At 44.1% G+C, this 13,631-nt stretch overlaps 1 protein-coding gene across 6 annotated transcripts in view; it reads right to left on the minus strand.

The window, feature by feature from the left end:
- Positions 1-12,980, minus strand: part of MAP7 (microtubule associated protein 7) — a 181,503-nt gene extending 168,523 nt beyond the window's left edge. For 4 of the 6 annotated variants that reach the window (XM_069598489.1, XM_069598488.1, XM_069598479.1 and 1 more), the window contains exon 1: positions 11,995-12,980. In XM_069598489.1, the coding sequence (XP_069454590.1) occupies positions 11,995-12,061 (67 nt within the window). In that variant the 5' untranslated portion in view covers positions 12,062-12,980. Of the gene's footprint in view, positions 1-9,889; positions 11,966-11,994 lie in introns of those variants that run through there. The other 2 variants (XM_069598481.1, XM_069598480.1) reach the window with 1 other exon arrangement.
- Between the last annotated feature and the right edge of the window lie 651 nt (positions 12,981-13,631).

A 13,631-nucleotide genomic window follows, 5' to 3' on the forward strand; every position in this document is an offset into this window, starting at 1 on the left:
TGCTATCACCATCTGCGGTGATTTTGGAGTCCCAAAAAATAAAGTCTGACGCTGTTTCCCCATCTATTTCCTATGAGGTGATAAATTGAAGAAAGTAGGGAAAACCGCTAGACCATTCAGGTATGACCTAAATCAAATCCCTTATGATTATACAGTGGAAGTGAGAAACAGATTTAAGGAACTAGATCTGATAGATAGAGTGCCTGATGAACTATGGAATGAGGTTCGTGACACTGTACAGGAGACAGGGATCAAGACCATCCCCATGGAAAAGAAATGCATGTCTAGGGAGGCCTTACAAATAGCTGTGAAAAGAAGAGAGGCAAAAAGCAAAGGAGAAAAGCAAAAATATAAGCATCTGAATGCAGAGTTCCAAAGAATAGCAAGAAGAGATAAGAAAGCCTTCTTCAGCAATCAATGCAAAGAAATAGAGGAAAACAACAGAATGGGAAAGACTAGAGATCTGTTCAAGATAATTAGAGATACCAAGTGAACATTTCATGCAAAGATGGGCTTGATAAAGGACAGAAATGGTATGGACCTAACAGAAGCAGAAGATTTTAGGAAGAGGTGGCAAGAATACACAGAAGAACTGTACAAAAAAGATCTTCACGACCCAGATAATCACGATGGTGTGATCACTAATCTAGAGCCAGACATCCTGGAATGTGAAGTCAAGTGGGCCTTAGAAAGCACCACTATGAACAAAGCTAGTGGAGGTGATGGAATTCCAGTTGAGCTATTTCAAATCCTGAAAGATGCTGTGAAAGTGCTGCACTCAATATGCCAGCAAATTTGGAAAACTCAGCAGCAGCCACATGACTGGAAAAGGTCAGTTTTCATTCCAATCCCAAAGAAAGGCAATGCCAAAGAATGCTCAAACTATCGCACAATTGCACTCATAAAAACAATCTGAAGGTATCTAAACCCAAGACCCCCTGGAGGAAGTGACATTTTAAGATTTACTAAGTTCAAGATATAAAAATCTAAATTACAAAGTGAAGGAGATAGTGTTTTCTTAGGGAAAATGTCTCTACATGTGTGCATATCTCACTCTCTCCAAGACACACACACACACACAACCAGAGTTGGCCTTGTAAATGGAGCCTCTGCAATTTAAGAAAGTTTCTTATAAAATTCAACAGGAGACTAAAAAATAAGACAGCTTCCTGATATTTTCTCTTTCATGTGTGTACTTTGAAGAAACCCAAACTTTCTTATGGAAGTTAGCAGAAGGCAAGCTGTATATGCTTCCTCGATTTATCCCGTAGCGAAAGTTGCTTAGTCGTGCCTGACTCTTTACAACCCATGGACTATACAGTCCATGGACTTCGCCAGGCCAGAATACTAGAGTGGTTAGTTGTTGTTCCCTTCTCTAGATGATCTTCCCAACCCAGAGATTGAATCCAGGTCTCCCACATTGCAGGCGGATTCTTTACCACTTGAGCTACCAAGGAAGCCCAAGAATACTGGAGTGGGTAAGGCTATCCCTTCTCCAAAGGATCTTCCCAACCCAGGAACCAAATTGGAGTCTGCTGCATTGCAGGTGGATTCTTTACCAGCTGAGCTAACACATTCAATGAAGTGACGGTGACTTCTTAAGGATATACAAACCTGGCAAGTCCATCTTTGTGGTTTGAAAAGAATGGAAGTCCACCTTTCATGTAAAGTGCAATAATCCTACAGCAATCACACTTTAAGAACATTTAGAACTATAATATGTTAATAAAAACACATTTGAATGCCATAAAAAGGAAACAAAAATAAGCCAAGATGGGCTGGCATGGCTGTCCGACTCAATTACAGCACAATCCATGAATCTCACAGGCCAGTGTGTCACAATCTTCTGCTGCGAGGTTGTGTGCAACACTGTGACAGGTGAAGAGCACGCATGTGCCTTGATGACGCCTCCCATACCTGGGACAAGCCAGTGGCCCTGTGATCACAGCTGCTGTCAAGCCTGAATCAGCACTATATTCAAATCTCTTATTATGGAGACTTCACAATTAGAAAATTTGCTTAAGGGAGAGCTTTAGCATGCCAGGGTCCACAGTGTCACAGTGATGCAGTACTAATCCTTAATAGTCATGACCACAGTAATTATAACACTTCATGCCTTTGCTGTGTCAGACACTGATCTACATGTTTGATATGCAGTAACTCATTTAATCCTCACTCTATGAAGCTGGTACCAATTTCTCTGTTTTAAAAAGGAAGAAACTGAGGAACGGTCAAATAACTCATCCAATATCCCTCAGCTTGTGGGGGTGGGGAGTAGAGCTGAGACTGCAACCCAGGCAGCCAGACCCCAGAGTCCTAGCAAAAAGTAATTTGTTGTTGTTTAGTCACTAAAAATCATGTCCAGTTCTTTTGCAACCCCACAGACTGCAGACCACCAGGCTCCTTTCTCCATGAGATTTTCCAGGGAAGAATACTGGAGTGGGTAGTCATTTCCTTCTCCAGGGGATCTTCTCAACCCAGGGATTGAACCTGTCTCTCATATATTGGCAGGCAGATTCTTTACCACTGAGCCACCTGGGAAGCCCCAGCACAAAGTAATAGTTTAGCATTATCCCTAAATAATTAGGCAGTCAATTCTGAGAGTAAGACTATATGTCTTTCCATGTGCTCAGTTTCAGTATAATCTTGAGGAAAAACAACAACAAAAAAGATACTCTTCTTCAGGGATCATTGCCATTGTATCTCCCCTACTGTCCTTTCTGTTTTGGCCTTGAATTTTAGTTAAGCAGACACCAGCTACAAGGAGCAGAAAAGAGGAGACCAGTTCTGCCAGCGGAGTAGGCACTGGCACCCCACTCCAGTACACTTGCCTGGAAAATCCCATAAAACGGAGGAGCCTGGTAGGCTGCAGTCCATGGGGTCACAAAGAGTCAGACACGGCTGAGCGACTTCACTTTTCACTTTCATGCACTGGAGAAGGAAATGGCAACCCACTCCAGTATTCTTGCCTGGAAAATCCCAGGGACAGGGGAGCGTGGTGGGCTGCCGTCTATGGGGTTGCAGAGTTGGATATGACTGAAGCGACTTAGCAGCAGCAGAGGGCTTACCTCTGCCAAAGCTAAGCCCTCTCGGAAAGGGCTTCCAATCACAATGGATGGCACCACAGAGCCTTCCAAACACACACAACTGCAACTCAGAAGTGTCTGTAGAGGTTCTGACACAACAAAATCAGAGATAGTCATGTGAGGTGAGGTTCAAAGACATAGATGTGAATAACACTATTGAGAAAAATTGCAAAATGAAAAGAGCAGAGCTTACCAGACCAAGCCTTTGGTAAAATATCATGGAATGAGGACAAAGAAGAGGTGAAGGAAAGATCAGCCCAGAGGGCACTGGCATCAGGTCAGGTATGAGACGGAAGGGGAGAGCATCAAGGCTAAGGTCATCCTGGTGCCACTTATTTATAGACGGAAGAAACAAGGGCTGGTCTCCAGCCAGGCACCTGGTGATTAGAGTTCATGGGTCACCATGAAGATCTCTGGGACAAGTATATAATTGTCTACAAAAAGAACCCTTTAGTTATCTACCCGAAACTGAACTTTATTTTGAGGAGGAGGAGGAAGAGGAAGGCAGTGTAGCAACTGAGCAAAGTAGACAAAAAGAAAGCTAATTACCTAACATTGTGTCTACCTGAACATATTCAGATAATAAAGTGCATAAACATGTCCCAGAATATGTGTATACATATACTTGGCTATTCAAGTGGACTCATATTCATATTTACTTCTCTTTCCTTAGAAAGAAAATGACTGGGCTAAAATAAGAGAGTAAGCTCAATAGTTTAAAGGCAGTAGCTATTACAATTTTCCAGGTGGCTTTCATAAGATACACTCAACAACCTCCAAATTAAACCTAAGGTCAACTGGAAGAGCATTAAGTAGAAATGGATCTAAAGTAGTTCTCAATCTTGATTGCACACTGGAACCACCTGGGGAATCTTTAAAAAATACTGCCACCTGCCTCCTACCCCTAGAGATACTCAGATAATTGCCTAGGGGGCAGCGTGGGTATCGAGTATTTAAAAGGTCCCCAGATGATAGCCAACTGAGACTACCCAAGGTGAGTGAGAACCAATGATCTGAACCAAGGAGGCTCCAGCACATGACCTCAATAATTGGTTCAACAACATGACCTTGTGGCAAGGACTGAGCTATATTTAACTAAACCCAGCAGGGCTGTGGGGTGTACTACCTTAGAGCCTCTACTGTGAAAATAAACCAACCCAGCAGGAATGACGGAAGCAGGCAACCAGGCCCTGTCTGGTATGTCTGCCGCAATAAAGAGGTCAGGAGCTTCTGGGAAACAGAGGTCTGCCTGGATTAAAACCTTGAAAAGCAATCAGGTGTTTTCACTACAGCCAATTACTATGCACGTTACTGTCCACCCAAACAGGCCTTGTCTTGGGTTGTGGGAACACTAAAAGAAAGGGAGTTCCTTCTAGAATTGCACCTTGGAATTTCACCTTTTCCTAGACTATAACAATGGTGTCAAGGATACAGGTTTACACGTGGAAAGTTATGCCATAGTAAAAGATATTTCTGTGTACCACAAAGCCAGTTCTAAAAAGACTTTTAGAGCATTAAAAAAGTCACGTAAGAAATTAAGACATCCCAAATCTCAATACTCTAAACTGAAATATCACAGTTTTACTAAATGCGCTTGCAAAGCCCAGTTCACAGATACCAAATGCATTTCACTCAGCTTCCTTTCTGCTTCATTTTGCATACCTACATTCATCTGCAGCAACATGGACACAACTAGAGATAATCACACTAAGCGAGGTAAGTCAAAAAGAGACAAATAACATCATATGTGGAATCTACAATATGCCACAAATGAACCTATCTACAAAACAGAAATAGACTCACAGACAGTACAGACTTGTGGCTGCCAAAGGTTTGGGGGTGGGAAGGATGAACTGGGAGTTTGGGGTTAGTAGATGCAAGCTATTATACATAGAATGGAATGGATAGACAACAGGGTCTACTATATGGCACAGGGAACTACATTCAATATTCTGGGATAAACCATAATGGGAAGTATAAAAAACAATGTATATGTGTGTATAACTGAGTCACTTTGCTGTACAGTATAAATTAGAACACTGTAAATCAACTATACTTCATTAAAAATTTTAACAACTGGTTTTTCTAGAAAAAATAAGCCTGAACACGGTACACATTTAGCTAATAGAACCTTAGACCATGCTCAGTGATTACAGGTCCAAACACATTATCAAGACTTTTTATAAAGCTCTACAAGTACACTGCAGTAACTGAGAACTGATACTGAATTGGCCAATATAAATTCTGCCAACAAAGAAAACAAGTTACAGTAATACTTCCAACTTTCTTACTGCAAAAAAAAGAAAAAAAGTTCCAAATTCTGGAAAGCCGTATTTCAAGGGATTGGAAGACAGACACTAAGCAGGAGAATTCGGACTAGCACGGTATGTGCTGTATGACAACACTCCTGTTCATCATCAGCTTCAGCATGGAGACTCCACAAGAAATAAATACTATGGAAAAAAAGAAGCCGATGGCATCTGAGCCAAATACATCCTCATTACACCCTGGGCTCTGGGAGCACCTCCACAGGTTTTCCTGGTTCAAGTGAACATCATGTAGTATCCCGAAGGGCACCAATTTACTTTGAGGTGACTACATTGCTTTACTCAAAGAACTTGGTGCAATGTCTAAAAACCAAAAGTAAACATAACAACAAGTATTGACAAGGATGCAGAGGAAGTAAGACTCATACACACTGCTTGCAGGAATGCAAGACTGCACAGCCACTACAGAGAGAAACGTTCATTGGTTTCTTATAAACATGTAGTTACCTGAGTCAACAATTCCACTCCCAGGTATTTCCCTTAGATAAATAAGAAAACCTTGTACCTAAGTGTTTGCAGCAACATTTATACCACCAAAGCCTGGAAATATCCAATGTTTCTCAATGGGTGGATGGATTAACCTGTGGGACTTCCTTTGAATCTCAAATGCATTATGTTAAGTGAAAAGAATTCAGACTCAGAAGTCTGTGTGTAGGATGCCACTTTTATGACATTCTGGAAGAGGCAAAACTAGGATGGTGAGCAGATCAGTGGTTGCCAGGCATTAAGGATAGGAGAGCTGGATCACAGAGAAGCCACAAGAGGGAATTTTCTGGGGTGAGAGAACTCTTCAGGATCATTCCCACAGAGGTAGTTACGTGACTATACATTCGACAAAACTCAATGAATCCCATACACCCCCCAAACAGTAACCTGTGTGCATATTCAAAAGTTTTAATAAGAAAAATTTCAAGGATTTTACACTTTTTCTTTTCACCAGTGTATTTTATGGAGAGTCTTTTAAATTGGCTATCTTTACTTTTCAACTGCTAGTCTATTAATCACATAATCTGCTGCATCCCCCGCTCTGAAATGCCCCAACTCGGGGGTGGTCAGAGCCAGGAACAGCGCCAAGTGCTCTCTTTTCTTTTCAGTGTCTGAATCCTTGACCGGCTCATCCCCCTCCCTTGGCTGGCTCAGCACTGCTCAGTTATGCTTCTCCTACTTTCTGGCTTTCCACCTCCTGTCCTTGAAGTTTTCTTTGCAGAACCCTCCTCATTTTCAAGGCCTCCATTCCATTCCCCTTATGGAATGAATCTGCCCAGAGTCCCAACCTTCACTTTCTCCTTATTCCCACCCTTCAGGTGTCCATTAAACATTTTACTTGCATCTCTCCCTTGCAGCTCAAATCTCTGTGTTTAAAACAGAGGTTTGTCTAGTTCTCCCACCAAAATCTGGTCCTCATGACTATATTCCTGCCACCCTTCAACAAATGAACCCAACTCAAACCTGGAGTATAAATTTAAATGTCAATGTTTTACCTGCATCCTTGGACACATGCCTCTACAGAATCTGGAATTAAATCATTCTCTTCCCACTTTCACTGCCATGCCATAATGCCAGCCCAACGCCTGCCCAGGAAGTTCCTTCAGGAACTTCAAAGCTGGTCTGTACGTCACCGCACGCGTCCTTAAGTCCCTCCCCTAGTCTACAACACTACTTCAAAATGAGGATCCCGTGGGTAGAATACCAATTCCCCTCCTGATCGCCAGGGATTTGGCTGATCTGCCTGACTACATGTATGTTCCTCATAAACTCCCTCCTCCCCTTGCTCCCAATACCCTTCCCAAAGCAGCAAAATTCAATCAAGGGAACAGCTTTCCTTGATGAAGGCATCGTACACTTCCAAATTGCACAGCTGAGCACTAGTGCCAGACCTTGGTAATCAAGCTTTCAAGATCCACAGGTAAAGAATCACCTAATTTATCGCACTTTATCAAGATATGTTATCCTTAGGAGTCATCAACAGTTTCTCACTGCCTGCAGAATCATGGACTAACCTCTGAGCTTGATCACTCAACAATACGGCCTCAACGTGCTTTCATTCCTAAGCCATCTTCTAGATTCTTTCACGTTGAACTTCATACAACTCACTAGGACCCAAATTTTGCTCTTTTCCACATCTGTACCTGTATTTTTCTCTCCTGCCTCCATTCAACTTTATATGCCACTTACCTATTTTAAAAGGTTAAGTTAATTACTACACCCAGTACATCCTCCCTGATGAAAGGCCACAGCTTAGAAATAATTCTTTTTTCACTGAACTCCTCATAACCCTGTAATTATTTGCTTGTGGGTTTTGTTTTTCTTTTGAAATCTAAGGCTCATGTCTTTATCAACCTTTCGGTCACCATTGTTTTTGAGAAGGTACATATTTCTTGGTTAAATTATTCTAAACCTTAATATTTTCAATTCATATTAACAGACTTGAATTATAAAAAAAATAGCCCCAGGGACTTCCCTGGTGGCGCAATGGATAAGAATCCACCTGCCAATGCAGGGGACATGAGTTCGATCCCTGGTCCGGGAAGATCCCACATGCCACGGAGCAACTAAACTTGTGTGCCACAACGACTGAAGCCTGCATGGTCTAGGGTCTGCAAGTCACAACTACTGAAGCCCATGCAGCCTGGAGCCTGTGCTCCACAACAAGAGAAGCCACTTCAGTGAGAAGCCTGTGGCACCACAACTACAGAGTGGCCTACATGCAACAATACAGCCAAAAAAAAACCTCTCAAATGATTATTTTTCATGCCCCAGGAGACGACGATGTTAGAATTCTTTTTTATAGCACATGCCAATGTAAATTAGTGATTCACACACATGCCTAACTAACACATCAATTAAATGCAGGCTCCTGAGCCTACAGGCCTAGTCTAATACTTCCCTTCTGCTTAGCAAGATGTAAAGGTAAGAATTAGCTAAAATATAACAGGGGAAAAGTTATCTATTCACCTGAATGAGGCATTACTAGCTCTAGGATGTGAATTTCAAAATGGATGAGTTTAATGCCATCTGAACCCCACCTAAGAATTCTTATTTGCAGACCCTGAAATGTAAGATCTTAAATACCACTTTATAATTTGGAAAAAACACAGTGAAGAGTCATGAACAAGATCACACAAAAGGTCAATGTTCTTCCACAGCGCTGCCTGCTAAAGAGAGAACAAACCCAATTCCAGGTTCTAAGTCATTTCCCCCAAAGGAGTGTCAACAGATTTCACAGGTCATCGGTATTATTCCCAATGTATGAACGTGTGCTCTCACGGATTAGTCAAGAGCAGCTCTAGATTTGGTTTTAATTCAATAGGCTTTTTTTAAGGAAGTTATTAAATTGACAAATTAGCTCTGCACACTCACTTTCACATTTCTTGAGCACCAGTATAAAATTAAATACACAAAGCCTGGGCAGAGGCAATTTCGTGAATTTCAATCTGTTACACAAAATAATAACCTGAATAGACTTGACATCCTCTAGTGGTGAAACAGAAAACTTGTTTCCAAGTCAATTATTTTGCTCAGTTCTTGCCTACCTTTAGTTATTGCAACACAAGTGGAAAGAATGGTTGGTTTTAAAGAAAAAATTAAAAATTCATCATAAAGAATGTGACTTGATTACTTCTGAGTAGAAAATAAATATACGCTGACAGAAATACAGTTCTGAATGCTGACAGAAATATGATTTTTATATTCCACTTTACAATATTCTTTAAAAATGTCTCATTTTATGGGTGGTATACTGCCAGTTTCAACCAATCTTTGATACACACACACATACATATGTATATAATAATGAACACATTACAGGTGTTACTTTTATAATCATCTGAGATTCTAATCTAAATTGCCCTAAAGTTGGACCACAGTCTTTTCAGGGACAGAAAAACTAAGACATTTAAGAATGGGCTCTACCTCCTAATAACCTAAGTCACTCAGTCATGTCCAAATCTTTGCGACCCCATGGACTGTAGCCTGCCAGGCTCCTCTGTCCACTGAATTCTTCAGGCAAGAATTCTGGAGTGGGTTGCCATGCCCTCCTCCAGAGGATCTTCCCAACCCAGGGATCAAACCAGGTCTCCTGCATTGCAGGTGGATTCCTCACCATCGGAGGCACCAGGGAAGCCCGATAACCTAATAACCTGATCTAAAAGGGAATAAAATGAATCCTTCAACAAATGTTGCCATTTAAAGCGGCAATGTTCTCCTCTTGATGGTAATAAAAGACAGACATCCCCACCCCATCCTCCAAAACCCACCTCAATATAATCCTGTAATTATAAAAAAAACAAAACCAAAAACACTTGCAGCATTTGTATGTTGATATTAAATACATCCATAAGACGAAAAGTACTACACTGAAGTCTGATATTCTGATATAGGTCACATATTTTAAAGATATGAAAAACTTCCTAAGTTGTTACAATCATCAAACAACTGCCACCCAGATTTACATATATATATATATATATTTTTCACCTTTCTTCTTTCTTTGGCACCTAATCACACAGGTCTTCTGACCATGAAAAGCCATAACAGTAATCCAGGGCTAGAAAAATAGGAAAAAGATGTGAGCCAGAAATAAGCTTGAGTTAAACTATGGTGGTTTAGTCACTAAGTCATATCCAACTCTTGTGATCCCCTGAATCGTAGGTAGGCTGCCAGGCTCCTCTGTCCATGGGATTCTCCAGGCAAGAATACTGGAGGGGGTTGCCATTTCTTTCTCTGGGGGGATCTTCCCAGCCCAAGGATCAAACCCTGGTCTCCTGCATTGCAGGCAGATTCTTTACCAACTAAACTACAGTTATTCATAAATTTGTCTTTTGGGAACTGAAGTTTCCAGGCAGAGATGTGTAAGAATTGTTTTCTATGAACGAGATGGTAGCCAGTCAAATTGCCCTTTTCATAGAGAAAATATTTCACTGACAGCCACATGGTTGATTTGTATGCTAATTGTTAGAAGCATGACCAGTTCCTTAGTAAACATGCCTGAGCAATGAATAAAACTAGTTTGTAATTCACTAACATCTGAAAATCTTGTTCATGTGCAAATTCTAGAAAATGCTTATTATTTTTAGCATAAAACGTGAACAATTTTGCTTCAGAAGCAGTTTTTGTTGTTGTTGCTGTTGTTTTTTCCCTTGTGCGGATTAGGCACCAAACCGTTTATATTCTTAATGAGGATACTGCCCTCCTGCTGCACTAACCCTCAGAACCCAGTTTATCAAGTTCCCTAAAGCATTTACAAAGGCACGTCCTCTTAGCCACCCCTTCCCTACCCCAAACCAAAATAATGACCTGCCAATCTTTCAAACACAGTAAGACAAAATAAACCACCCTTCAGGAAGTAGCGTGACTTCAAAGTAAACAAGTTCAAGATTCCTTGTCTTAATCTTAGGTATTTTGGCTGGAGGGATTAAGTCTTCAGACTTTAGGTGCCCCAACTCTACGTAGCTGAAAAGATCCATCATTAGCAAATACGATTACAGCTTTCCCGGACCTTTTGCATTAATAGAAGCACACCTTCTAAGTCAATACCTCTCTTTTGAGGGTGGAGGAAGTCTCACATTTAGGTAACAATTGTTTCCGATTATGTGTAAGCAGAAAACTCAACTAGGGAGCCTGCAATTGGCACGGCTTTTTTAAAATAAGAAACTGCCTCACCGCCCCCAAGTGTAGGAAGGTACCAGAAACAGTTTACTGGCCAAGAATAGAAGAGGGGAGTAGAAAAGAGAGGTGGATCTGCAAGCAAAAATGATCTCGAGGCGGGGAAATCGAGGGGGGCGGGGGAGACTTAATGCTCTCAGGGATGTGAGCTCTTGCCCCAACCGCGGCTTGGAAGTGGAGGGAGGGGGGGTTCCTCTGTACAGCGTTCGGAGGGGCCGAGACGATTTCCCACTTATGGTTGGTGCACTGACTGAAAACATGAACTCCTGAGGATCCTTTCAAGTTAGCGAATCTCTGAGACCTCCACCAGCACCCGCAGGCCCCCACCATCCCGAAAGCAGCCCCCTACTTCCCGACCCCCCGATCTCAGTCTTCTCGCGACAAACGTCGTAACTGCGGACTCCAGGACAATCGCTCCGGAGCGCTGGGCTCCGTCCACCGCGTCGGGCGACCCCGGCACCCGGTGCGCCAGTTAAAGCGAGGTTTGCGCAGAAAAGGATAATCCTGAGAGCCGCACCTGGACAAGGATTTTCCGGCTGGTGGTTTGGTTGGGAACAGGATTTCCCCATTCAACCAAATTAGACCCAGCCTGGCAGGTGGGAGAGGAGGACCGGCGTCTCCCCATTTCCTCCTCCCGCCCGCGCTCCCTGGCGCGCTTCCACCTGTTGGGGGAAGTCGAGCTGGAGCGCGAGAGGGGCGGCCCTTGCTGCTGCCGGGCGCCAGCGAACTTGGGCGCCGGGGCCGCGCGATGGACGCGCGGCGGCGGAGGGTGGAGGGCCAGCGCGCTCCGAGCCGGCCGTTCGGGCCGCGGCCGGGCGGGGGAGGGGAGCGCCGGCCCCACGCGAGCCCCGCAGCCCCGCTGGCGGCCCTCCCGCCCGCGCCAGCCCGACCCCCACCTGCCCCCGCAGCTCAGTCACCTGTTTCGCTCTGCGCGACGCCATCGCCGCCCGTGTGGCTGTCGCCGCCCGCTCCCAGGTCCGCCATGGTGCTCCGATGACGCGCCCGGGGAGCCGCTCCGCCCTCTTCCTCGGCTTGGCTCCAGCCGGCCCCCCGCCTCCCGGCCCGCGGCCCAGACAGGTGAGCGCGGTCTGGGGAGGGCGGAGGAAGGAGGGAGCGAGCGCTCGCGAGCCCGCGGCGGCCTGCGCCCGGCGCGCCCCCTCGTGGGCAGGTACGGCGTGGCAGCCGCTCCAGCTGACGCGGCTGGGTTTCCGCAACCAGAGCAGCGGGCGGAGTCAGGCAACCTGAGCTGCGAGCTTCTGGTCCCGGCTGCCCGGCTCCTCGAGGTCTGTAGGGGGTTCGGGGACGCTTGGTGGCGCTAGGAACTGGGACGCGCTCAGGATCCGTCGAAGTGAGGCGAGAGCATCCGGAAGGCTCTATCCCTCTCTGAGCTCCGAGGCAGCCTGATCAATGTTAGACTCGCCAGGGCTGGGGTTCGTGGTGACAGCCGCCGAAGACTATGATGCCACGTGGAAAGCCGGACTACACCGGCTGGATTCGACTCAGCGGTCCAGTCTTCATCTGCGTTTTAGCACATCACTGCCGACGACCTGTCTTTTCACCTGGCTTCTGTATCTGATGTTCCCCAGGGCACACAACTTTGTGCCCAGTGATGTAGCTTTTCTTATTCTTGACTTCCGATTAGCAGCTTACCTTGACTCGTGGCTGGCTCCGGAAGACCAGGGGAAAAAGCAGTAGGCAACAATTTCTTTCTTTTTTAAGAAACAGATTATTAGCTGCAGAGACATCAATTTCTGCTCTAACAAGCAAATGAACGTTAAGCAACAAATGCTGAGAAAAAAAAGAAAAAGTAGCCTGTATAAAGGGAAACGTAAAGAAACAAAATGGAGCAGAGATCAGTTCTGCCTGGTTACACAGAGATGCAGTCCCACAGCCTCGGTTGGCTGAACACGAGTCACAAGCTCCCAACAGTTTAAAATCCTCTCAAGGACTTCAGCAGAATCTAGGGGAGCCCAAGCGTGTCTGAGAACAGGGTTGGATTTCTTGGTAGGGTGACAACTCTCACCATCCTTGCATGCACAGCCTGCTACTCTGAGCCCAGGAATGGACTGGTTTTATTTGGTTTACTGGGTCACTGGCTGATTAGGTAGAGGGTTTCATTAAGGGACACGTGCTGCGGTTTGTAGTTATGGATTTTCCCTCGGTGCCATTTCTATAGTAGACTAGGCAAACTGATCATTTGGCAGTGTGACCTTCCTAAATCACATTCAGATCACTCTTAGTGCCCTTCTAATCAATGAAAATAAAGCATCAAGTGGATGGAGGTAGTTTTAGACTTCAGCTTGGGTCCAACCAAAGGTATTTTTTAATAAATTAAGTCACCAGGGTTTAAGACACTTTCCTTTGAACATCAGAAAGACTCTGAATTCTCTGAAAGAAAAAGAATCAAGAATCCTCCTTAGGAAAAGGAGGCCATTTGTTTTCAATCTTCTATACTATTTACTTAAGTGAACCAGTAAGTTCTTTCTTTGACTTCCTCCCCTCCCAAAAGTGAAGACTTATTGGTGTGTTTATTTGTATGTGTTTGGTTTTTGTT

This window comes from Ovis canadensis, chromosome 8 (assembly GCF_042477335.2).
Source record: "Ovis canadensis isolate MfBH-ARS-UI-01 breed Bighorn chromosome 8, ARS-UI_OviCan_v2, whole genome shotgun sequence".
Classification (NCBI taxonomy): Eukaryota; Metazoa; Chordata; class Mammalia; order Artiodactyla; family Bovidae; genus Ovis; species Ovis canadensis.